Genomic DNA, 24,296 nt, shown 5'->3' on the forward strand with positions numbered 1-24,296 from the left:
TTTCCTAAGCAATTATCCTGAGTAATATTGCAGCCCATCTTTCTCTGCAGCTAAGCATGCTGGGTAGCAACAGCTAAATAAATAATGAATGCTCATTGTAGTTTATTTGTTATGCATAACTAAACATTTTTTTGAGAATTAAACCCAGAGTTTAATGTAACTTTAAAGGGATAGAAAACTATATATATATATATATATTCTAACAAGGATATGAAAGAGCACTTTTTACAAATATGTTTTGCATTAAAAAAAAACTTAAAGGGACATTAAAGTCATTTTTTAATTTTTTTAATTATAACTCAGAAATAATTTGTTACATTGCAAAATATCTGCACGCAAAATATATGTTTTAAAAGTATTTAAAACTGTCATGTTGTTACAAAAATATAATTTTGTAAAGCCCTGAGACCCACCTCCCCCCCCTACAAAATATTGTTTATCTTACTTCCTTTGCACCAATTAGGAAAATATATACATGAGCTTCTGCACATACCCAATCACTGTGGATTATGAAGGAGTTAGGGATTTGCGAATGTGTTGAAAGTGCAATTTGTTTAGGAGAACAAATAGTCCTGTGGACATTCATTTTGGAGAATCTAATGTTGATAAGAAGGGAAATCAATTCATATTCGGTAATCAAATGTTATTTCCGGTTTTTGAATGTTCCTTTTGTTTTTGAATGTTCATAATTAGACAGGGGTGAACTGAGACCAATCAGGGCCCTGGGCAAAAATTAGGAAAATTAGTCTCACACTGACACATAATAAAATTAATATGGTAGCCAACCTCCAGAGCCAAATCCCTCACTCCATGGCCCTCACAGTCACAGACCCCTGACAGGATCCCCTGCAGCAACTAACCCCACATCTAGGCTCAAGGCCCCCACTCTGGGGCCAGGGCCCCACTAAACCCACACTTAACTGCTTAGTTACTGATAGGGTAGCTGTCAAACCCATGGAGATTTGTGGGGTCCCCCTACTTGCTGGGCCCTCGGTCCAGGTCCTATTTGCCCGGCTGATCAGTCCGCCCCTGTAATTAGATCGAATATCCACATTTGAAAGTTCGAAAGTAACATTTGAATAAACAAATACTATTCAGAAGTTTAATAGTTCATGTGGTAGGAAATTTTGTAAAATAATACATAATAGATACAAATATGTTGATTCAAATTTTTCAAATCGAAAAATCGAATTATTAGAAAAATTTGAATTGAAGAGAACATTTAAAGATCGCATTAGAAATACTATTGCATTAAAAGAATGTTAGAATGTTGTACAAAAGGAACAAACTGATGTGTTAAAATCAATTTCATTTCTCGAAAGTTGCAAAACATTTGCCCATCCCTAGTCATCTTATTAAACATGTTATGAGGAATTAAAGGTAAAGCTGTTTTTTTTTTTCATTTTTAAATGAAGTGCAGCTAGTCCTTAAAGGGAACATGAAACCCAATATTCTATTGTTTAATTTGCTTCATTCTTCAGATAACCTTTGTTGATGATGAAATAGCAATGCACATGGGTGAGCCAATCACACAAGGCATCTATGTGCAGCTACTGAGACTATTTAGATATGCTTTTCAACAAAAGATGTCAAGAGAATGAAGCAAAGTAGATAATAGACGTAAATTGAAACTTATGCTTTTTTTTTTTAAAAGGACTGATTGCTTATTGGTTGATAGGCATATCTGGCACTCCTTTATTGGTGGACAGTGATACTTCACAAGCTAAAAAAAAACAAAAAACTGTAATACATTTAAAATTATCTCTTTTAACTGAAAGAAAAAAGAACAATGACTTTTGTTTGATTTTAAAGAACCACTCAATGCAGTAGAATAGCATAATACAAGTGCATAATAAAAAGACAATGACTTGACTTATCTTTCTGACAAATTTATTTTTTTCCTCTCATTTTCCGCCCCCTGTATCATGTGACAGACATCAGCCAATCACAGCTAGCATACGTATACCCTGTGAGCTTGTGCACATGCTCAGTAGGATCTTGTTTCCCAGAAAGTGTGAATATAAAAAGACTGCGCAAAATTTGATAATGGAAGTAAATTTGTTAAGTGTCTTAAAACTGCTGCTCTATCTGAATCATAAAAGTTTATTTTGGCCTGAGTGTCCCTTTAATGGAAACAGACATTTGCTAAATCTCATGTGTCTTTTTCTTCTTACAGATGAATTGACCTTAGAAGTGGGTAAGGAATTGTGTCAAAAAATAAATATCTGTACAGACAAACTGTCACAAAGTGTTATTAATCCAAAGGAAATGTCTAGCTGCCTAATTAATTGTTATTATTCATTGTGCTTTTGATAACTAGTGAGTTATTTAACCCATCATTAAAAGAAATGAGTCACCTTCTCATTTTTCATCATATATGTAAGCTTTAGTGTCATGTGACCACTCATTTGAAAAAGGAATCTCTTCTCTTTAAACTTAATGGTGCTCCATTGGTAAAAACAAATATGTTAATTTAAAGTAACAGATTGTGCAAAAAAATACAAAAAAAAAAAAAAAACAGCAAACAACTTTCTTGTTTTTCATGCAAAATTAGTACTTAGAATTTCTCACTATAGTCCTTGCCCCCGGTATGTTTAGAAATAGAAAGAACAGTTTCCTCTATGTGAAGAATATAGGAATTTCAAGTATTTCAATTCAAAACATAATAAAACATATTAAAAATGAAGTATTTCTAGCGCAGTTGATCTAGTGCAGTGTCAGGTTAGAGCACAAGCGATAATTGTCATTTTCTCCAACATAGGTGTGTCCGGTCCACGGCGTCATCCTTACTTGTGGGATGTTCTCTTCCCCAACAGGAAATGGCAAAGAGCCCAGCAAAGCTGGTCACATGATCCCTCCTAGGCTCCGCCTACCCCAGTCATTCTCTTTGCCGTTGTACAGGCAACATCTCCACGGAGATGGCTTAGAGTTTTTTAGTGTTTAACCATATTTAAAAAAAAAAAAAAAAAATAAACCTAATTTTCGTCCCTTTCGCAGAAACGGACCAGCCCCAAGTGCTACGTCCTCTAAGCAGGAGGGTAATACTTCTCAAGCCAATCCAGCCTGGAGACCAAGGCAAGGCTGGAACAAAGGAAAGCAGGCCAAGAAACCTGCCACTGCTCCCAAGACAGCATGAGATGCGGGCCCCCGATCCGGGACCGGATTTGGTGGGGGGCAGACTCTCTCTCTTCACTCAGGCTTGGGCAAGAGATGTTCTGGATCCTTGGGCGCTAGAAATAGTCTTCCAAGGTTATCTTCTGGAAGTGATTCATCCTGTTCCATTAAAAGAACGAGGGATGGGGTTCTACTCCAATCTGTTCGTAGTTCCCAAAAAAGAGGGAACGTTCAGACCAATCTTAGATCTCAAGATCCTAAACAAGTTTCTCAAGGTTCCATCGTCCAAAATGGAAACCATTCGAAGAATCCTTCCATCCAGAAAGGTCAATTCTTGACCACGGTGGATTTAAAGGATGCGTATCTACATATTCCTGTCCACAAGGAACATCATCGGTTCCTAAGGTTCGCATTCCTGGACAAGCATTACCAGTTCGTGGCGCTTCCTTTCGGATTAGCCACTGTTCCAAGGGTTCTCAGATTCTGTTATTGATACTCTTGTTCAGGCCAGAAAGCCTGTAACTAGAAAAATTTACCACAAAATGTGGAAAAAATATATCTGTTGGTGTGAATCTAAAGGATTCCCTTGGGACAAGGTAAAGATTCCTAGGATTCTATCCTTTCTTCAAGAAGGATTGGAGAAAGGATTATCTGCAAGTTCCTTGAAGGGACAGATTTCTGCCTTGTCTGTGTTACTTCACAAAGAGCTGGCAGCTGTGCCAGATGTTCAAGCCTTTGTTCAGGCTCTGGTTAGAATCAAGCCTGTTTACAAACCTTTGACTCCTCCTTGGAGTCTCAACTTAGTTCTTTCAGTTCTTCAGGGGGTTCCGTTTGAACCCTTACATTCCGTTGATATTAAGTTATTATCTTGGAAAGTTTTGTTTTTGGCTGCAATTTCTTCCGCTAGAAGAGTTTCAGAATTATCTGCTCTGCAGTGTTCTCCTCCTTATCTGGTGTTCCATGCAGATAAGGTGGTTTTACGTACTAAACCTGGTTTTCTTCCAAAAGTTGTTTCTAACAAAAACATTAACCAGGAGATAGTCGTGCCTTCTTTGGGTCCGAAACCAGTTTCGAAGAAGGAACGTTTGTTGCACAATTTGGATGTTGTTCGCGCTCTAAAATTCTATTTAGATGCTACAAAGGATTTTAGACAAACATCTTCCTTGTTTGTTGTTTATTCTGGTAACAGGAGAGGTCAAAAAGCAACTTCTACCTCTCTCTCTTTTTGGATTAAAAGCATCATCAGATTGGCTTACGAGACTGCCGGACGGCAGCCTCCTGAAAGAATCACAGCTCATTCCACTAGGGCTGTGGCTTCCACATGGGCCTTCAAGAACGAGGCTTCTGTTGATCAGATATGTAGGGCAGCGACTTGGTCTTCACTGCACACTTTTACCAAATTTTACAAGTTTGATACTTTTGCTTCTTCTGAGGCTATTTTTTGGGAGAAAGGTTTTGCAAGCCGTGGTGCCTTCCATTTAGGTGACCTGATTTGCTCCCTCCCTTCATCCGTGTCCTAAAGCTTTGGTATTGGTTCCCACAAGTAAGGATGACGCCGTGGACCGGACACACCTATGTTGGAGAAAACAGAATTTATGTTTACCTGATAAATTACTTTCTCCAACGGTGTGTCCGGTCCACGGCCCGCCCTGGTTTTTTAATCAGGTCTGATGATTTATTTTCTTTAACTACAGTCACCACGGTATCATATGGTTTCTCCTATGCAAATATTCCTCCTTAACGTCGGTCGAATGACTGGGGTAGGCGGAGCCTAGGAGGGATCATGTGACCAGCTTTGCTGGGCTCTTTGCCATTTCCTGTTGGGGAAGAGAATATCCCACAAGTAAGGATGACGCCGTGGACCGGACACACCGTTGGAGAAAGTAATTTATCAGGTAAACATAAATTCTGTTTTTTCTGCGATAACATTTTACTTTCATCATGTAATGTGGCCACAATAATTTTTTACTTTTAGTGCAGTTAGCGCTCGAGCAAACAAACATATTTGTGCGCCACTTGTAATCTGACCCCTTGTTGGTAGAATACCAGCTGGGTGGCAAGTCTAGGGTATATATATATATATATATATATATATATATATATATATATATATATATATATACAGTATATATATATATATATATATATACAACACATAGAGAAAGTCCAACACTCACGTACAAGCCCTCAGCTAAGATTAAAAGCAAAAATGGAAGGGTTAGTTACCGCATCTGGCCAAATGGGACAAGCCCAGGTAGCACGTCAAGGTCCCTTCCAAAACCTGGGACCCTAAACCAGCCAAACAATGCAAGCTCTCTATCCAACAAACTGGGAAAAAGCGAAGGGTGCACAGGCTTATGTTATCACCCTAGACATTTACAAAACACAGAAGGGTACTGCACTCTCAGACTTGACTGTGTACACACCATGACTCTGCAACATGCTCAGCCCTGGGTGCTCAATGGCACTCACAGGAAGCTGTGCTGTCCCCAGAGTCACAGGCAGTTAACCCCAGACAGGTCTGGATGCAAGGCCCATAGGGAAAAGGACAAAACAAATGAATACAACACACAGAGAAAGTCCAGCGCTCACAAGCTCTCATCTAAGATAAAAAGCTTGTAAGTGAGTGTTGGACTTTCTCTGTGTGTTGTATTAATTTATTTTGTAATTTTCCCTATGGTTCTTGCACCCAGACCTGTCTGGGGTTAACTGCCTGTGACTCTGGGGACAGCACAACTTCCTGTGAGTGCCATTGAGCACCCAGGGCTGAGCATGTTGCAGGGTCATGGGATGTGTACCCAGTCCAGTCTGAGAGTGCAGTCCCCTATATTAATAAAATAAAAATAACATTTTCTTATAGTGAAGAGCGGTATTTTAACTATTTCTTACCGTACCTTCGATTTTAGCACACTTGGCTCAGCAGCTGAAAATGTTTTCACTTCAAGACTAGTTAATACCACCAATATGAACTTGGCCTAAACATAAAAGGTAAAGTGCAACTCAGCAGCTCCAAATATTACAGCTATCGAGCAGGAAATCACATGCGAGCAAGTCACGTGCAGCGATTACACAAAGGGTGGCTTTAGCTATGTGTTTAACTGCTTTGTAGGGTCTATGATTAAAAAACGACATGCTCTAACAAATCAAGTTATTGCCATTTTCACATCATTCTCCATGATATTTATAGGATAAAACAACCACTTATTTGAAAGAGGAGATTCTCTTCTTTCAAATGATTTATCTGATGCCTCTGTATGTCACAAGGGAGCTGAGATTTCACATCCTTATATGCATCACTGTCTCATATTAGTGTTATATGTCTCTTTTCTGTCTGCAGAGTGGCGCAAAGCTGTCATGAACCGAGGTAAATATAACAACGTCTAATTCTCATCACCTTCCTATTACTCTCTTTACAGACTTTACTTTCCTGAAAATCCCTGGCATCTCCATCCTTCTCTCTGGTCTACATTCATTAAAGGGAAATGAAACCCAAAAATGTCTTTCATGATTCCGATAAAGAATACAATTGTAAACAAAATTCCAATTTAAATCTATCATCAATTTTGCTTCATTATCTTTATATCCTTTATTGAAGGAGTAGCAATGCACTACTGGGAGCTAGCTGAACACATTGGTGAGCCAATGACAAGAGGCATATATGTGCAGCCACCAATCAGCAGCTAACTCCCACCTCCTGCGCCTACTTCAAACAAGGATACCAAGAGAACGAAGCATATTTGATAATAAAAGTAAATCGGAAAGTTGTATGTTCTATCTGAATCATGAACGTTGCAGGGGTTACACATCATTACATACCAGCAATAGTGCAGTAATAAAATGTTTTAACACATTACACTTTTTTTGCATTTATTCATCCATTGAAGACTAAATTAATTTATTAACTGGAAATGATTTATCATATTAATGAAGTACTGAACTGTAAGATCTAGAAACATAGATACAACTTCATTTTAAACACTAAGGCCTAGATTTAGAGTTCGGCGGTAGCCGTCAAAACCAGCGTTAGAGGCTCCTAACGCTGGTTTTGGCCGCCCGCTGGTATTTGGAGTCAGTGATTAAAGGGTCTAACGCTCACTTTACAGCCGCGACTTTTCCATACCGCAGATCCCCCTACGCCATTTGCGTAGCCTATCTTTTCAATGGGATCTTCCTAACGCCGGTATTTAGAGTCGTTTCTGCAGTGAGCGTTAGAGCTCTAACGACAAGATTCCAGCCGCCTGAAAATAGCAGGAGTTAAGAGCTTTCTGGCTAACGCCGGTTTATAAATCTCTTAACTACTGTACCCTAAAGTACACTAACACCCATAAACTACCTATGTACCCCTAAACCGAGGTCCCCCCACATCGCCGCCACTCGATTAAAATTTTTAACCCCTAATCTGCCGACCGCCACCTACGTTATACTTATGTACCCCTAATCTGCTGCCCCTAACACCGCCGACCCCTGTATTATATCTATTAACCCCTAACTTGCCCCCCACAACGTCGCCGCAAGCTACTTAAAATAATTAACCCCTAATCTTCCGACCGCAAATCGCCGCCACCTACGTTATCCCTATGTACCCCTAATCTGCTACCCCTAACATCGCCGACCCCTATGTTATATTTATTAACCCCTAATCTGCCCCCCTCAACGTCGCCGACACCTACCTACACTTATTAACCCCTAATCTGCCGAGCGGACCTGAGCGCTACTATAATAAAGTTATTAACCCCTAATCCGCCTCACTAACCCTATCATAAATAGTATTAACCCCTAATCTGCCCTCCCTAACATCGCCGACACCTACCTTCAATTATTAACCCCTAATCTGCCGACCGGAGCTCACCGCTATTCTAATAAATGTATTAACCCCTAAAGCTAAGTCTAACCCTAACACTAACACCCCCCTAAGTTAAATATAATTTTTATCTAACAAAATAAATTAACTCTTATTAAATAAATAATTCCTATTTAAAGCTAAATACTTACCTGTAAAATACATCCTAATATAGCTACAATATAAATTATAATTATATTATAGCTATTTTAGGATTAATATTTATTTTACAGGCAACTTTGTAATTATTTTAACCAGGTACAATAGCTATTAAATAGTTAAGAACTATTTAATAGTTACCTAGTTAAAATAATAACAAATTTACCTGTAAAATAAATCCTAACCTAAGATATAATTAAACCTAACACTACCCTATCAATAAAATAATTAAATAAACTACCTACAATTACCTACAATTAACCTAACACTACACTATCAATAAATTAATTAAACACAATTGCTACAAATAAATACAATTAAATAAACTATCTAAAGTACAAAAAATAAAAAAGAACTAAGTTACAGAAAATAATAAAATATTTACAAACATAAGAAAAATATTACAACAATTTTAAACTAATTACACCTACTCTAAGCCCCCTAATAAAATAACAAAGCCCCCCAAAATAAAAAATTCCCTACCCTATTCTAAAATACAAATATTACAAGCTCTTTTACCTTACCAGCCCTGAACAGGGCCCTTTGCGGGGCATGCCCCAAGAATTTCAGCTCTTTTGCCTGTAAAAAAAAACATACAATACCCCCCCCCCAACATTACAACCCACCACCCACATACCCCTAATCTAACCCAAACCCCCCTTAAATAAACCTAACACTACCCCCCTGATGATCTTCCTACCTTGTCTTCACCATGCCAGGTTCACCGATCCGTCCTGGCTCCAAGATCTTCATCCAACCCAAGCGGGGGCTAGACATCCACTGAAGAAGTCCAGAAGAGGGTCCAAAGTCTTCCTCCTATCCGGCAAGAAGAGGACATCCGGACCGGCAAACATCTTCTCCAAGCGGCATCTTCTATCTTCTTCCATCCGATGACGACCGGCTCCATCTTGAAGACCTCCAGCGCGGATCCATCCTCTTCTTCCGACGACTAGACGACGAATGACGGTTCCTTTAAGGGACGTCATCCAAGATGGCGTCCCTCGAATTCCGATTGGCTGATAGGATTCTATCAGCCAATCGGAATTAAGGTAGGAATTTTCTGATTGGCTGATGGAATCAGCCAATCAGAATATAGTTCAATCCGATTGGCTGATCCAATCAGCCAATCAGATTGAGCTCGCATTCTATTGGCTGATCGGAACAGCCAATAGAATGCGAGCTCAATCTGATTGGCTGATTGGATCAGCCAATCTGATTGAACTATATTCTGATTGGCTGATTTCAATCTGCCAATCAGAAAATTCCTACCTTAATTCCGATTGGCTGATAGAATCCTATCAGCCAATCGGAATTCGAGGGACGCCATCTTGGATGACGTCCCTTGAAGGAACCGTCATTCGTCGTCTAGTCGTCGGAAGAAGAGGATGGATCCGCGCTGGAGGTCTTCAAGATGGAGCCGGTCGTCATCGGATGGAAGAAGATAGAAGATGCCGCTTGGAGAAGATGTTTGCCGGTCCGGATGTCCTCTTCTTGCCGGATAGGAGGAAGACTTTGGACCCTCTTCTGGACTTCTTCAGTGGATGTCTAGCCCCCGCTTGGGTTGGATGAAGATCTTGGAGCCAGGACGGATCGGTGAACCTGGCATGGTGAAGACAAGGTAGGAAGATCATCAGGGGGGTAGTGTTAGGTTTATTTAAGGGGGGTTTGGGTTAGATTAGGGGTATGTGGGTGGTGGGTTGTAATGTTGGGGGGGGGGTATTGTATGTTTTTTTTTACAGGCAAAAGAGCTGAAATTCTTGGGGCATGCCCCGCAAAGGGCCCTGTTCAGGGCTGGTAAGGTAAAAGAGCTTGTAATATTTGTATTTTAGAATAGGGTAGGGAATTTTTTATTTTGGGGGGCTTTGTTATTTTATTAGGGGGCTTAGAGTAGGTGTAATTAGTTTAAAATTGTTGTAATATTTTTCTTATGTTTGTAAATATTTTATTATTTTCTGTAACTTAGTTCTTTTTTATTTTTTGTACTTTAGATAGTTTATTTAATTGTATTTATTTGTAGCAATTGTGTTTAATTAATTTATTGATAGTGTAGTGTTAGGTTAATTGTAGGTAATTGTAGGTAGTTTATTTAATTATTTTATTGATAGGGTAGTGTTAGGTTTAATTATATCTTAGGTTAGGATTTATTTTACAGGTAAATTTGTTATTATTTTAACTAGGTAACTATTAAATAGTTCTTAACTATTTAATAGCTATTGTACCTGGTTAAAATAATTACAAAGTTGCCTGTAAAATAAATATTAATCCTAAAATAGCTATAATATAATTATAATTTATATTGTAGCTATATTAGGATTTATTTTACAGGTAAGTATTTAGCTTTAAATAGGAATCATTTATTTAATAATAGTTAATTTATTTCGTTAGATAAAAATTATATTTAACTTAGGGGGGTGTTAGTGTTAGGGTTAGACTTAGCTTTAGGGGTTAATACATTTATTAGAATAGCGGTGAGCTCCGGTCGGCAGATTAGGGGTTAATAATTGAAGGTAGGTGTCGGCGATGTTAGGGAGGGCAGATTAGGGGTTAATACTATTTATGATAGGGTTAGTGAGGCGGATTAGGGGTTAATAACTTTATTATAGTAGCGCTCAGGTCCGCTCGGCAGATTAGGGGTTAATAAGTGTAGGCAGGTGTCGGCGACGTTGTGGGGGGCAGATTAGGGGTTAATAAATATAACATAGGGGTCGGCGATGTTAGGGCAGCAGATTAGGGGTACATAGGGATAACGTAGGTGGCGGCGGTTTACGGAGCGGCAGATTAGGGGTTAAAAGTGTAATGCAGGGGTCAGCGATAGCGGGGGCGGCAGATTAGGGGTTAATAAGTGTAAGGTTAGGGGTGTTTAGACTCGGGGTACATGTTAGAGTGTTTGGTGCAGACGTAGGAAGTGTTTCCCCATAGGAAACAATGGGGCTGCGTTAAGAGCTGAACGCTGCTTTTTTGCAGGTGTTAGGTTTTTTTTCAGCTCAAACTGCCCCATTGTTTCCTATGGGAGAATCGTGCACGAGCACGTTTTTGATGCCGGCCGCGTCCGTAAGCAACTCTGGTATCGAGAGTTGCATTTGCGGTAAATATGCTCTACGCTCCTTTTTTGGAGCCTAACGCAGCATTTGTTTGAACTCTCGATACCAGAGTTAAATTTATGGTGCGGCCAGAAAAAAACCCGCGGAGCGTTAACAGCCCTTTTACCGCCGAACTCCAAATCTAGGCCTATGACAGAGCACTTTCTTTTTCCTTATTTAACTCCATATAATATCATTGTCTGGCTTTTTGTCATAGATATATATATAATATTTCCATTTCCCTCAATCTCAAATCTTCCTCCCTATATCTCTCTTTTATGACCCTCTCACCCCTCTTACATATATGTCTCTCTTTCTACCTCTCTCTCTCTTTCTTGCTCTCTCTCTTTCTCTCTCTCTCTTTCTCTCTTTCTTTCTCGCGCTCTCTTTTTCTCTCTCTCTCTTTCTTTCTCTCTCTCTCACTGTTTCTCTCTCTCTCACTCTCTTTCTCTTTCTTGCTTTCTTTCTTTCTCTTTCTCTCTCTTTCTCTCTCTCTCTTTCGCTTTCTTTCTTTCTCTCTTGCTCTCTCTCTCTTTCTCTCTTTCTCTCTCTGTCTCTTTCTCTCTTTCTCTCTCTCTTTCTTACCCTTTATTTCTTTCTTTCTCTCTTTCTTTCTCTCTCTCTCTTTCTCTCTTGCTCTCTTTCTCTCTCTCTTTCTTACTCTTTCTCTCTCTCTTTCTTACTCTCTCTTTCTCTCTTTCTCTCTCTCTCTCTCTCTTTCTCTCTTGCTCTCTTTCTCTCTCTTTCTCTCTCTCTTTCTTACTCTTTCTCTCTCTCTTTCTTACTCTCTCTTTCTCTCTTTCTTTCTCTCTAGCTCTCTTTTTTTCTCTCTCTTTCTTAATCTTTGCCTTTTACTTTCTCTCTCTTTCTCTCTCTCTTTCTTACTCTCTCTTTCTCTCTTTCTTTCTTTCTTTCTTTCTTTCTTTCTTTCTTTCTTTCTTTCTTACTCTCTCTCTTTCTCTCTCTTGCTCTCTCTCTCTCTCTCTCTCTCTCTCTCTCTCTTTCTCTCTCTTTCTTACTCTTTATTTCTTTCTTTCTCTCTTTCTTTCTCTTGCTCTCTTTCTGAGATGAGAGAGGCCTGTAATTTTCATCATAGGTATATCTCAACTATGAGAGACAAAATGTGGAAACAAATCCAGACAATCACATTTTCTGATTTGGAAAAAATTTATTTTCATATTATGGTGGAAAATAAGTATTTGGTCACCTACAAACAAGCAAGATTTCTGGCTCTCACAGACCTGTATCTTCTTCTTTAAGAGGCTCCTCTGTCCTCCACTCATTACCTGTATTAATGGCACCTGTTTGAACTTGTTATCATTATAAAAGACACCTGTCCACAACCTCAAACAGTCACACTCCAAACTCCACTATGGTGAAGACCAAAGAGCTGTCGAAGGACACCAGAAACAAAATTTGTAGACTTGCACCAGGCTGGGAAGACTGAATCTGCAATAGGCAAGCAGCTTGGTGTGAAGAAATCAACTGTGGGAGCAATAATTAGAAAATGGAAGACATACAAGACCACTGATAATCTCCCTCGATCTGGGGCTCCACGCAAGACCTCACCCCGTGGGGTCAAAATGATCACAAGAACAGTGAGCAAACATCCCAGAACCACACGGGGGGACCTAGTGAATGACCTGCAGAGAGCTGGGACCAACGTAACAAAGGTTACCATCAGTTACACACTACGTCACCAGGGACTCAGATCCTGCAGTGCCAGACGTGTCCCCCTGCTTAGTACATGTCTGGGCCCGTCTGAAGTATGCTAGAGAGCATTTGGATGATCCAGAAGCGGATTGGGAGAATGTCATATGGTCAGATGAAACCAAAGTAGAACTGTTTGGTAGAAACACAACTCGTCGTGTTTGGAGGAGAGAGAATGCTGAGTTGCAACCAAAGAACATCATACCTACTGTGAAGCATGGGGGTGGCAACATCATGCTTTGGGGCTGTTTCTCTGCAAAGGGAACAGGACGACTGATCCGTGTACATGAAAGAATGAATGGGGCCATGTATCGTGAGATTTTGAGTGCAAACCTCCTTCCATCAGCAAGGGCATTGAAGATGAAACGTGGCTGGGTCTTTGAGCATGACAATGATCCCAAACACACCGCCCGGGCAATGAAGGAGTGACTTCGTAAGAAGCATTTCAAGGTCCTGGAGTGGCCTAGCCAGTCTCCAGATCTCAACCCCATAGAAAACCTTTGGAGGGAGTTGAAAGTCTGTGTTGCCCAGCGACAGTCCCAAAACATCACTGCTCTAGAGGAAATCTGCATGCAGGAATGGGCCAACATACCAGCAACAGTGTCTGACAGCCTTGTGAAGACTTACAGAAAACGTTTGACCTCTGTCATTGCCAACAAAGGATATATAACAAAGTATTGAGATGAACTTTTGATATTGACCAAATACTTATTTTCCACCATAATTTCCAAATAAATTATTTCCAAATCAGACAATGTGATTGTCTGGATTTGTTTCCACATTTTGTCTCTCATAGTTGAGGTATACCTATGATGAAAATTACAGGCCTCTCTCATCTTCTTAAGTGGGAGAACTTGCACAATTGGTGGCTGACTAAATACTTTTTTGCTCCACTGTATTTAACGCCAAATAATTTTATTGTCTGGCTTCTTGTCATAGATATATATATATATAATATTTCCATTTCCCTCAATCTCAAATCTTCCTCCCTCTATCTCTCTTTTATGCCCCTCTCTCCCCTCTTACATATATGTCTCTCTTTCTCTCCTCTCTCTCTATTTCTTACTCTCTCTCTTTCTCTCTCTCTTTCTCTCTTTTTTTCTCTTCTCTTTTTTTCTCTCTTTCTCTCTTTCTCTATCTTTCTTTATCTTTTTCCCTCTCTTTCTCTCTTTCTTTCTCTTTCTCTCTCTCTTACTCTTTCTCTCTCTTTTTCTCACTATCTCTTCCTCTCGATCTCTCTTTCTTACTATTTCTTTCTCTCTTTCTATCTCTCTATTTCTCTCTCTCTGTTTCTATGTTTCTCTCTCTCTTTTTTTTACTCCCTCTCTTTCTCTTTCTTTTTCTCTCTCTTTTTTTCCTCTTCTCTTTCTTTCTTTCTTTCTTTCTTTCTTTCTTTCTCTATCTTTCTCTATCTTTTTCTCTCTCTCTTTCTTTCTCTCTCTCTTTCTCTTTCTCTCTCTTTTTCTCACTATCTCTTCCTCTCGATCTCTCTTTCTTACTATTTCTTTCTCTCTTTCTATCTCTCTCTCTATTTCTATCTCTCTCTGTTTCTTTCTATGTTTCTCTCTCTCTTTCTTACTCCCTCTCTTTCTCTCTCTTTTTCTCTCTCTTTTTTTCCTCTTCTCTTTCTTTCTTTCTTTCTTTCTTTCTTTCTCTATCTTTCTCTATCTTTTTCTCTCTCTCTTTCTTTCTCTCTCTCTTTCTCTTTCTCTCTCTCTCTTTCTTACTCTTTCTCTCTCTTTTTCTCACTATCTCTTCATCTCGATCTCTCTTTCTTACTATTTCTTTCTCTCTTTCTATCTCTCTCTATTTCTATCTCTCTGTCTTTCTTTCTCTCTCTCTGTTTCTTTCTCTGTTTCTCTCTCTCTTTCTCTCTCTCTTTCTCTCTCGCTCTCTTTTTCTCTCTCTTTCTCTCTTTCTTAATCTTTCTCTTTTTCTTTCTCTCTCTCTTTCTCTCTCTCTCTGTCTCTCGCTATCTCTCTCCCTCTTTCTCTCTCTCCTTATTTCTGTCTCTCTTTGTCTCTCTCTCCTCTCTCTTTCTCTCTTTCTTATATCTGTCTCCCTCTCTTATCTGCTTCTTCTTTTTGTTACCAATATTTTTCTTGTAAGGTGTATCCAGTCCACGGGTTCATCCATTACTTGTGGGATATTCTCCTTCCCAACAGGAAGTTGCAAGAGGACACCCACAGCAGAGCTGTCTATATAGCTCCTCCCCTAACTGCCACCTCCAGTCATTCTCTTGCAACTCTCGACAAGGGAAGTATCAAGAGATAAGTGGTGACTTAGTGTAGTGTTATCTTCAATCAAAAGTTTGTTATTTTTAAATGGTACCGGCGTTGTACCGTTTTTACTCTCAGGTAGAAATTAGATGAAGAATTCTGCCTGGAGGTTGATGATCTTAGCGGTTTGTAACTAAGGTCCATTGCTGTTCTCACACATAAATGAAGAGTATGGAAGAAAGCTTCAGTTGGGGGAACGGTCTGCAGATTACCTGCTTCGAGGTATGTTCAGTATTTTTATTTCTAGAGAGATGAAATAAGTTCTAGAAAATGCTGACAGAGCCTTGTGTATTTGAGGTAAGCCTGATGCAGTGATTTAACAGCGACTGGGAACATGCTTACAAAACAGGGTAATACTCATGTTAATATTATTCAGTGTCAAAACGTTTACATGTTTTCATAAATAGAAAGTTTTTTCTCTGAGGGAGATAAATCTTTATTTGGGGCCTAGTTTTCCACATGGCTAGTCAGATACTCTTAGGAGTATTTTCTTAAGGCCCCTCTGACATCCAGTACACGGTGGGAGGGGCCTATTTTAGCGCTATTGCTGCACAGTTTTAATTCAGACTGAGACATCCAGCTTCCCTAGAGCAGTCCTTTGGCATCTGAGGACCATTATAAGGGGTTTATTCCTTCACCAAATTGTATTTGAGGGCAGGTAGGAGCCCCAGCAGAGCTGTGGCAGTTGCTCAACTGTTTTTTAACAGTGGTTGACATTTTTTAATCCGGTTTGGGGGCTAAGGGGTTAATCATCCATTTGCAAGTGGGTGCAATGTTGCTTTAGTCCCTTACACACACTGTAAACATTTCGAAGACTTTACTATATTTTTACACTGTTTTGCAGTTTAAGTGCTAGTTTTTTTTCCTCTTAAAGGCACAGTAACGTTTTTGTTTAATTACTGTTTCGCCTTTATTAAAGTGTTTTCCAAGCTTGCTTGTCTCATTACTAGTCTGTTAAACATGTCTGACATAGAGGAAACTTCTTGTTCAGTATGTTTGGAAGCCATGGAGAAACCCCCTCTTAGAATGTGTACCAAATGTACTGAAATTTCTATAAACTATAAAGACCATATTATGGCGCTTAAAGATTTATCTCCAGAGGATTCTCTGACTGAAAAAAGAGAGATTATGCCATCTAGCTCTCCCCATGTGTCAGAACCTATAACTCCCGCTCAAGTGACGCAAAGTACATCTAGTGCGTCTAATTCTTTTACCTTACAGGACATGGCGGCAGTTATGACTAATACCCTTACAGAGGTATTGTCCAAACTGCCAGGGTTACAAAGAAAGCAAGACAGCTCTGGGGCCAGAACTAATACAGAGCTTTCTGACGCTTTAATACCTGTGTCTGATATACCCTCACAATACTCAGAAGCTGAGGCAGGAGAGCTTCTATCTGTGGGTGACATTTCAGATTCAGGGAAGGCGTTGCTTCAGTCTGATTCTGAAATGACAGCGTTTAAATTTAAGCTCGAACACCTCTGCTTATTGCTTAGGGAGGTTTTAGCAACTCTGGATGACTGTGAACCCATTGTAGTTCCAGAGAAATTGTGTAAGATGGACAAGTACTTTGCAGTGCCTGTTTACACTGATGTTTTTCCAGTCCCTAAGAGGTTTTCGGAAATTATTACTAAGGAATGGGATAGACCAGGTGTGCCGTTCTCTCCCCCTCCTGCTTTTAAAAAGATGTTTCCCATAGATGCCGCCATATGGGACTCGTGGCAGACGGTCCCTAAGGTGGAGGGAGCAGTCTCTACCCTAGCGAAGCGTACAACTATCCCCGTCGAGGACAGTTGTGCTTTCCTAGATCCAATGGATAAAAAATTGGAGGGTCTCCTTAAGAAAATTGTTATACATCAAGGTTTTATTCTCCAGCCTCTTGCATGCATTGCCCCAGTTACTGCTGCAGCGGCTTTCTGGTTCGAGTCTCTTGAGGAGGCTCTACAGGTGGAGACCCCATTAGATGATATTTTAGACAGGATTAAAGCTCTTAAGTTAGCTAATTCCTTAATTTCTGATGCCGTTTTTCATTTAACCAAGCTGACGGCTAAGAATTCAGGTTTTGCCATTCTGGCGCGCAGGGCGCTTCGGCTTAAGTCCTGGTCAGCAGATGTTACTTCAAAGTCTAATCTTCTTAACACCCCTCTCTGACATTACTGGAGGAAAGGGTCATGCCCTTCCTCAGGATAGGTCCAGCAAATTAAGGACCAAGCAGAATAATTTTCGTTCCTTTCGAAACTTCAAGGGTGGCGCAGCTTCGGTTTCCTCTAATGCAAAACAAGAGGGAAATTTCACCCAGTCCAAACCAGTCTGGAGACTTAACCAGACTTGGAACAAAGGTAAGCAGGCCAAGAAGCCTGCTGCTGCCTCTAAGACAGCATGAAGGGGTAGCCCCCATCCGGGACCGGATCTAGTAGGGGCAGACTTTCTCTCTTCGCCCAGGCTTGGGCAAGAGACGTCCAGGATCCCTGGGCACTAGAGATTGTTTCCCAGGGTTATCTTCTGGAATTCAAAGGTTCATCTCCAAAGGGGAGATTTCATCTCTCACAATTATCTGCAAACCAGATAAAGAGAGAGGCATTCTTACGTTGCGTTCAAGACCTACTGGTTATGGGAGTGATCCACCCAGTTCCAAGAGAGGAGCAGGGGCAGGGTTTCTATTCAAAACTGTTTATAGTTTCCAAAAGAGAGGGAAATTTCAGACCAATCTTGGATCTCAAAATCCTAAACAAATTTCTCAGGGTCCCATCCTTCAAAATGGAGACAATTCGAACCATCCTCCCGATGATCCAGGAGGGTCAATATATGACTACCGTGGACTTAAAGGATGCTTATCTACACATTCCGATTCACAGAGAGCATCATCAGTCCCTAAGGTTCGCCTTCCTAGACAGGCATTACCAGTTTGTGGCTCTTCCCTTCGGGTTAGCCACGGCGCCATTCTGATTGAGGCGTCGACTTTTCAAATCCCATACGGACATTGTTCTGGCCTTTCTGAGGTCTCACGGGTGGAAAGTGAACAGAGAAAAGAGTTCTCTTTCTCCCTTCACAAGAGTTTCCTTCCTAGGAACTCTGATAGATTCAGTAGAAATGAAGATTTTTCTGATGGAGGTCAGGATATCAAAGCTTCTAACTTCCTGCCGTGTTCTTCATTCCACTTCTCGGCCATCAGTGGCTCAGTGTATGGAAATGATCGGCCTAATGGTAGCGGCAATGGACATAGTTCCGTTAGCCCGCCTACATCTCAGACCACTGCAACTTTACATGCTCAATCAGTGGAATGGGGACTACACAGATTCAAAAGACCAGGGATTCTCTTCTCTGGTGGTTATCTCGGGTTCACCTGTCCAGGGGAATGAGTTTCTGCAGGCCAGAGTGGACTATAGTGACGACAGATGCCAGCTTTCTGGGCTGGGGTGCGGTCTGGAACTCCCTGAAGGCTCAGGGTTCGTGGACTCAGGAGAAGCCCTCCTTTCGATAAACATTCTGGAACTCAGAGCGATATTCAATGCTCTTCAGTCTTGGCCTCAGCTAGCTGCGGTCAAGTTCATCAGATTTCAGTCGGACAATATCCCCTGGCAATGATGGAAGTTTCAAAGATAATTTTATGGGCGGAGGTTCACTCTTGCCATCTATCTGCTATCCATATCCCAGAAGTAGAGAACTGGGAGGCGGACTTTCTAAGTCGGCAGACTTTTCATCCGGGAGAGTGGGAGCTCCATCCGGAGGTATTTGCCCAGCTGATTCAATTATGGGGCAAACCAGAACTGGATCTGATGGCGTCTCGTCAGAACGCCAAGCTTCCTCGTTCCGGGTCCAGGTCGAGGGATCCCCAGGCGACGCTGATAGATGCTCTATCAGTGCCCTGGTCCTTCAGCCTGGCTTATGTGTTTCCACCGTTTCCTCTCCTCCCTCGTCTGATTGCCAAGATCAAGCAGGAGAGAGCTTCAGTGATTTTGATTGCACCTGCGTAGCCACGCAGGACTTGGTATGCAGATCTGGTGGACATGTCATCCTTTCCACCATGGACTCTGCCGCTGAGGCAGGACCTTCTACTCCAAGGTCCATTCAAACATCCAAATCTAGTTTCTCTGCGTCTGACTGCTTGGAGATTGAACGCTTGATTTTAGCAAAACGTGGTTTCTCCGAGTCGGTCATTGATACTTTGGTTCAGGCTCGAAAGCCTGTCACCAGGAAAATCTATCATAAGATATGGTGTAAATATCTTCATTGGTGTGAATCCAAGGGTTACTCGTGGAGTAAGGTCAGGATTCCCAGGATACTATCTTTTCTCCAAGAAGGATTGGAAAAGGGATTATCGGCTAGTTCCTTAAAGGGACAGATTTCTGCTCTGTCTATTCTTTTGCACAAGCGCCTGGCTGATGTTCCAGACGTTCAGGCGTTTTGTCAGGCTTTGGTTAGAATCAGGCCTGTGTTTAAACCTGTTGCTCCGCCATGGAGTTTAAATTTAGTTCTTAAGGTTCTTCTAGGGGTTCCGTTTGAACCCTTGAATTCCATAGATATCAAGCTTTTATCTTGGAAAGTTCAGTTCTGTTTTCAGTAGCTATCTCTTCGGCTCGAAGAGTTTCAGAGTTATCTGCCTTGCAGTGTGATTCTCCTTATCTGATCTTCCATGCAGATAAGGTAGTTTTGCGTACCAAACCTGTTTTTTTTCCTAAGGTAGTATCTAATAGGAATATCAATCAGGAAATTGTTGTTTCTTTCACTGTGTCCTAATCCTTCTTCAAAGAAGGAACGTCTGTTACACAATCTTGACGTGGTTCGTGCTTTAAAGTTTTATTTGCAAGCTACTAAGGATTTTCGTCAAACATCTGCACTGTTTGTTGTCTACTCTGGAAAGAGGAGAGGCCAAAAGGCTTCGGCAACTTCTCTTTCTTTTTGGCTAAGAAGCATAATTCCTTTAGCCTATGAGACTGCTGACCAGCAGCCTCCTGAAAGAATTACAGCTCATTCTACTAGAGCGGTAGCCTCCACATGGGCTTTTAAACATGACGCCTCTGTTGAACAGATTTGTAAGGCGGCAACTTGGTCTTCGCTTCATACTTTTTCTAAATTCTACAAATTTGATACTTTTGCTTCCTCAGAGGCTATTTTTGGGAGAAAGGTCTTTCAGGCAGTGGTGCCTTCCATTTAAGTAACTGCCTTGTCCCTCCCTTCATCCGTGTCCTAAAGCTTTGGTATTGGTATCCCACAAGTAATGGATGAACCCGTGGACTGGATACACCTTACAAGAGAAAACAAAATGTATGCTTATCTGATAAATTTCTTTCTCTTGTGGTGTATCCAATCCACGGCCCGCCCTGTCACTTTAAGGCAGGTGTTTTTATTTTTTAAACTACAGTCACCACTGCACCCTATAGTTTCTCCTTTTTCTTACTTGTCTTCGGTCGAATGACTGGAGGTGGCAGTTAGGGGAGGAGCTATATAGACAGCTCTGCTGTGGGTGTCCTCTTGCAACTTCCTGTTGGGAAGGAGAATATCCCACAAGTAATAAATGAACCCGTGGACTAGATACACCACAAGAGAAAGAAATTTATCAGGTAAGCATAAATTTTGTTTTTGTCTACAACTTACTGTCAATCATTATCAATATCTTGGTCCCCTTCCCTCCCCATTAGCCATATATTTTCATATATTAGATCTTCCTTCTTTCCTTTATTGTTATATTTCTTTCTCTTCCCATGTGTACCTAAGTTTTAAAATAAATCTCTCGATTTCAGAGTTTATAACCTTCAATCCTAAAACTGCCAACGCAAAAATTTCAATCTCGCCTGACAATCTAATACTCTCTCCAGACCCTCCTGCTGTTAAATATGAGCCCATCTCACTCCAATTTGAGAAAGAGCGCTGTTGTCTTGGTAATGAACTCTTTAATAATGGATTTCACTACTGGGAAGTAGAAGTCGGAAATGGTCTAGAATGGGCCGTTGGTGTGGCTAACCCAGACGTCCGAAAAACTGGAGCTTATATGTTTAGTCCTACAGAACATATATGGTGTATTGCACGCTTTGTTGAAAATGTTAAGGCATTGGATAATTCAGAGAAGACACTTGAGCTAAATGACAATGCTCTTGAGAGAGTTGGCATCTACCTAAAGCTTCAGAGGCCATGTGAGGTCTCTTTCTATAACCCCCAATCCTGGGAATGTCTTTATACCTTCAATGATTTGACTCCATGTGGACATTTTCATCCATTTTTTTGGGTGGGGACAAATGGTGCCTCCATACGACTGTTGGAAAACAGATGCGCAAGTACTGTGGAGATAACAGAGCAGGAGAACATGCAGGAGAACAATATGGAACAGATGAGGCTTCTTGTAGAAGCCTAGAAGCTAGGTGAGAAAAGGGAAGATGTAGACAGGTAGATTTACTAATGAAATGTAATTTTCAAAATTGAAATTAAAAAATCATGGATGACAATAAATTTGCAGAAGGAATGGGATGGGCGAATGTTTCGAAACATTCAAAATTTAAAAATAATTTTGATACAAACTTTTTTTTAATATTTCTTTTCAAATTTTAAAGAACATTAAAAAATATTTGTTTGAATAATCGAATGTTTAGCTGTGTATTTTACATGAAATTCGAAAATATTACTAACATTCGATTTTTTTAATTTGTTTTTTAATATTTGATTTCAAAATAGTATTTCTAATATTCAAATTCGAAACCAACGTTCGAAATCGAAACTTACATTTGAAAACTGGAAATAACATTAGATTTTTTTAATTTTAAAGAAAATTCTTTCTTATCAACATTCGATTTTCCAAATCGAATTTTGACAATAAAATTTGTTCTACCATTAGAATTAGAATTTAAAGGGATAGTAAACACCAAAAATGTATTGTTTAAAAAGATAGATAATCCCTTTATGTACCATTCCCCAGTTTTATAGTTATAGTAATACACTTTTTACCTCTGTAATTACCTTGGATCTAAGCTTCTGCTGACTGCCTCCTTATCTCAGATTTTTTGACAGACTTGCATTTCAGGCAATTAGTGCTGACTCTTAAATAACTTCTTGTGCGTGAGCACAGTATTATCTACATGAAACACATGAACTAACGTCCTCTAGCTGTGAAAACTGTCAAATGCATTCAGATGAGAGGCGGCCTTCAAGGGCTTAGAAATTAGCATATGAGCCTTCCTAGGTTTAGTTTTCAACTAAGAATAACAAAAAAACAAAGCAAATTTGATGATAAAAGTAAATTAGAAAGTTGTTTAAAATTACATGTCCTATCTGAATCATGAAAGTTTAATTTGGACTTTACTATTCTTTTAAACATATTTACCCATCCCTAATTTACACTGAGATTTTGACATTTACCTTTTCAAGCTTTCAACATGCTTACAAGAAACAAACTCCACTTAAAATATAGCCAAGGGCTTAGCTTGCGGTTGTTCTGCAGAATTCAAGATTATCACAAAATGGGAGTTCCATCTTGCTGTCAATTCTTCCATTATGTCCAAGTTTCTCTCTCCTGGGGCAGGAAATACGTTTTATCTTGCTAGTAGTGAGTAAATAGGATTTTTTTTGTTGTTATTTTTTCACCTTTCATTTTATACCGTTTGTTTGGGGTTTTCTGTTTTTGTAATATTGTTTGTTTTGTTTTGTTTTTTATGTACGCACTGTGACCATTTTTGTTCATAATAAATGTTTAATTATTAAAGGGACACTAAACCCACATTTTTTCTTTCATGATTCAGATAGAGTATGCAATTTTAAGCAACTTTCTAATTTACTCCTATTATCAATTTTTCTTCGTTCTCTTGCTATCTTTATTTAAAAAGCAGGAATGTGATGCATAGGAGCCGGACCATTTTTGGCTGAGAACCTGGGTTATGCTTGCTTATTGGTGGGTAAATGTAGCCTCCAATAAGCAAGCGCTATCCATGGTGCTAAACCTTAAAATGGGCTGGCTGCTAAGATTTACATTTCTGCTTTTAAAATAAAGATAGCAAGTGAACAAAGAAAAATTGATATTAGGAGTTAATTAGAAAGTTGCTTAAAATGTCATGCTCTATCTGAATCATGAAAGAAAAAAATTGGGTTAAGTGTCCCTTTAAGTTTTGCCTTTGTCTGCTGATTCATGTTACTGAAGAGACTGTTATTGCTATTGTTTTTGTAAGAAAAAATGTGAAGCGCAAGTAAATAAATCACTTTGCAATTGAATAAAAGCATATCATAAAACCATGAAGATAGTTTGTCTCCCAGTGTCCTCCTTGTACCATAAAGTGTCCTACAAAGCTCCTCCTCCTAAAGTCGGCTATAAGCCACGCCCCCATCCATTGACGGTTACTGTAGTGTGTTGGAGTGTAGAAGCTGGTTGAGGCTCACAGAAAACCTCCCTTATAAAAAAAAAGGCAGCACCTACCCCTTCAGAAGTAATTCTACCTTACTTTACAGAGGAATCAGTTGTAGGGCAATGCTTATTACAAAAGAATTGTTTATACCTCCACCTTACTCTACAGAGGGCTGGATAATGTCTTACTTTACCAAGTACTGTTAAATGTTTGTTTAAGTCGGATGCACACTGCATTTAAATGGACAGTAAACACTTTGATATGGTAATATAAAATGATAAATCATATATATATATATAAATGGCAATATACTATAATTATAATATATTTTGTCCCCTTTTCCTGTAATTCTATTCTGAAATTGTGAGATTTTCAGTTCCTGTTAGAAATGGAAGTGCAGAACACTGTTATATTCCACACGCTAGTGACCTATATATAACTGCCCCTAATTGGCCACAGCAGAGAAGGTAACCTAAGTTACTACATGGCAGCTCCCATTGTTTTATAGACACTAAAACTTTACACTTATTTTATCAATATTTAAACAGCTAATGAAACTTTAAAAAATACATCTTCTTGTTATTCTCAGACTAATCTTTTCTTTGAATGTATCATTCTATCTAGTATTTGTTTAGTGTTTAATGTCCCTTTAAGAGTACGTAGTGTTTGAATTGCAATATATATATATATGTATATATATATGTATATAAATATATATGTATATAAATATATACAGGACCGTCTTTAACACAGGGCAAAAGGGGCAGCTCCCCTGGGCCCAGTCTCTGTT

General features: G+C 39.7%; 1 protein-coding gene across 2 annotated transcripts in view; it reads left to right on the forward strand.

Annotated features, from left to right (window-relative positions):
* Positions 1-22,939, forward strand: part of LOC128667005 (butyrophilin subfamily 1 member A1) — a 149,799-nt gene extending 126,860 nt beyond the window's left edge. The window contains exons 6-8 of one of the 2 annotated variants that reach the window (XM_053721861.1): positions 2,177-2,197; positions 6,452-6,478; positions 20,999-22,939. In XM_053721861.1, the coding sequence (XP_053577836.1) occupies positions 2,177-2,197; positions 6,452-6,478; positions 20,999-21,531 (581 nt within the window). In that variant the 3' untranslated portion in view covers positions 21,532-22,939. Of the gene's footprint in view, positions 1-2,176; positions 2,198-6,451; positions 6,479-20,923 lie in introns of both variants that reach the window. The other variant, XM_053721860.1, reaches the window with a different exon arrangement.
* Positions 22,940-24,296: the final 1,357 nt, after the last annotated feature.

The sequence above is a fragment of the Bombina bombina genome, chromosome 7 (assembly GCF_027579735.1).
Source record: "Bombina bombina isolate aBomBom1 chromosome 7, aBomBom1.pri, whole genome shotgun sequence".
In the NCBI taxonomy this organism is placed as follows: domain Eukaryota; kingdom Metazoa; phylum Chordata; class Amphibia; order Anura; family Bombinatoridae; genus Bombina; species Bombina bombina.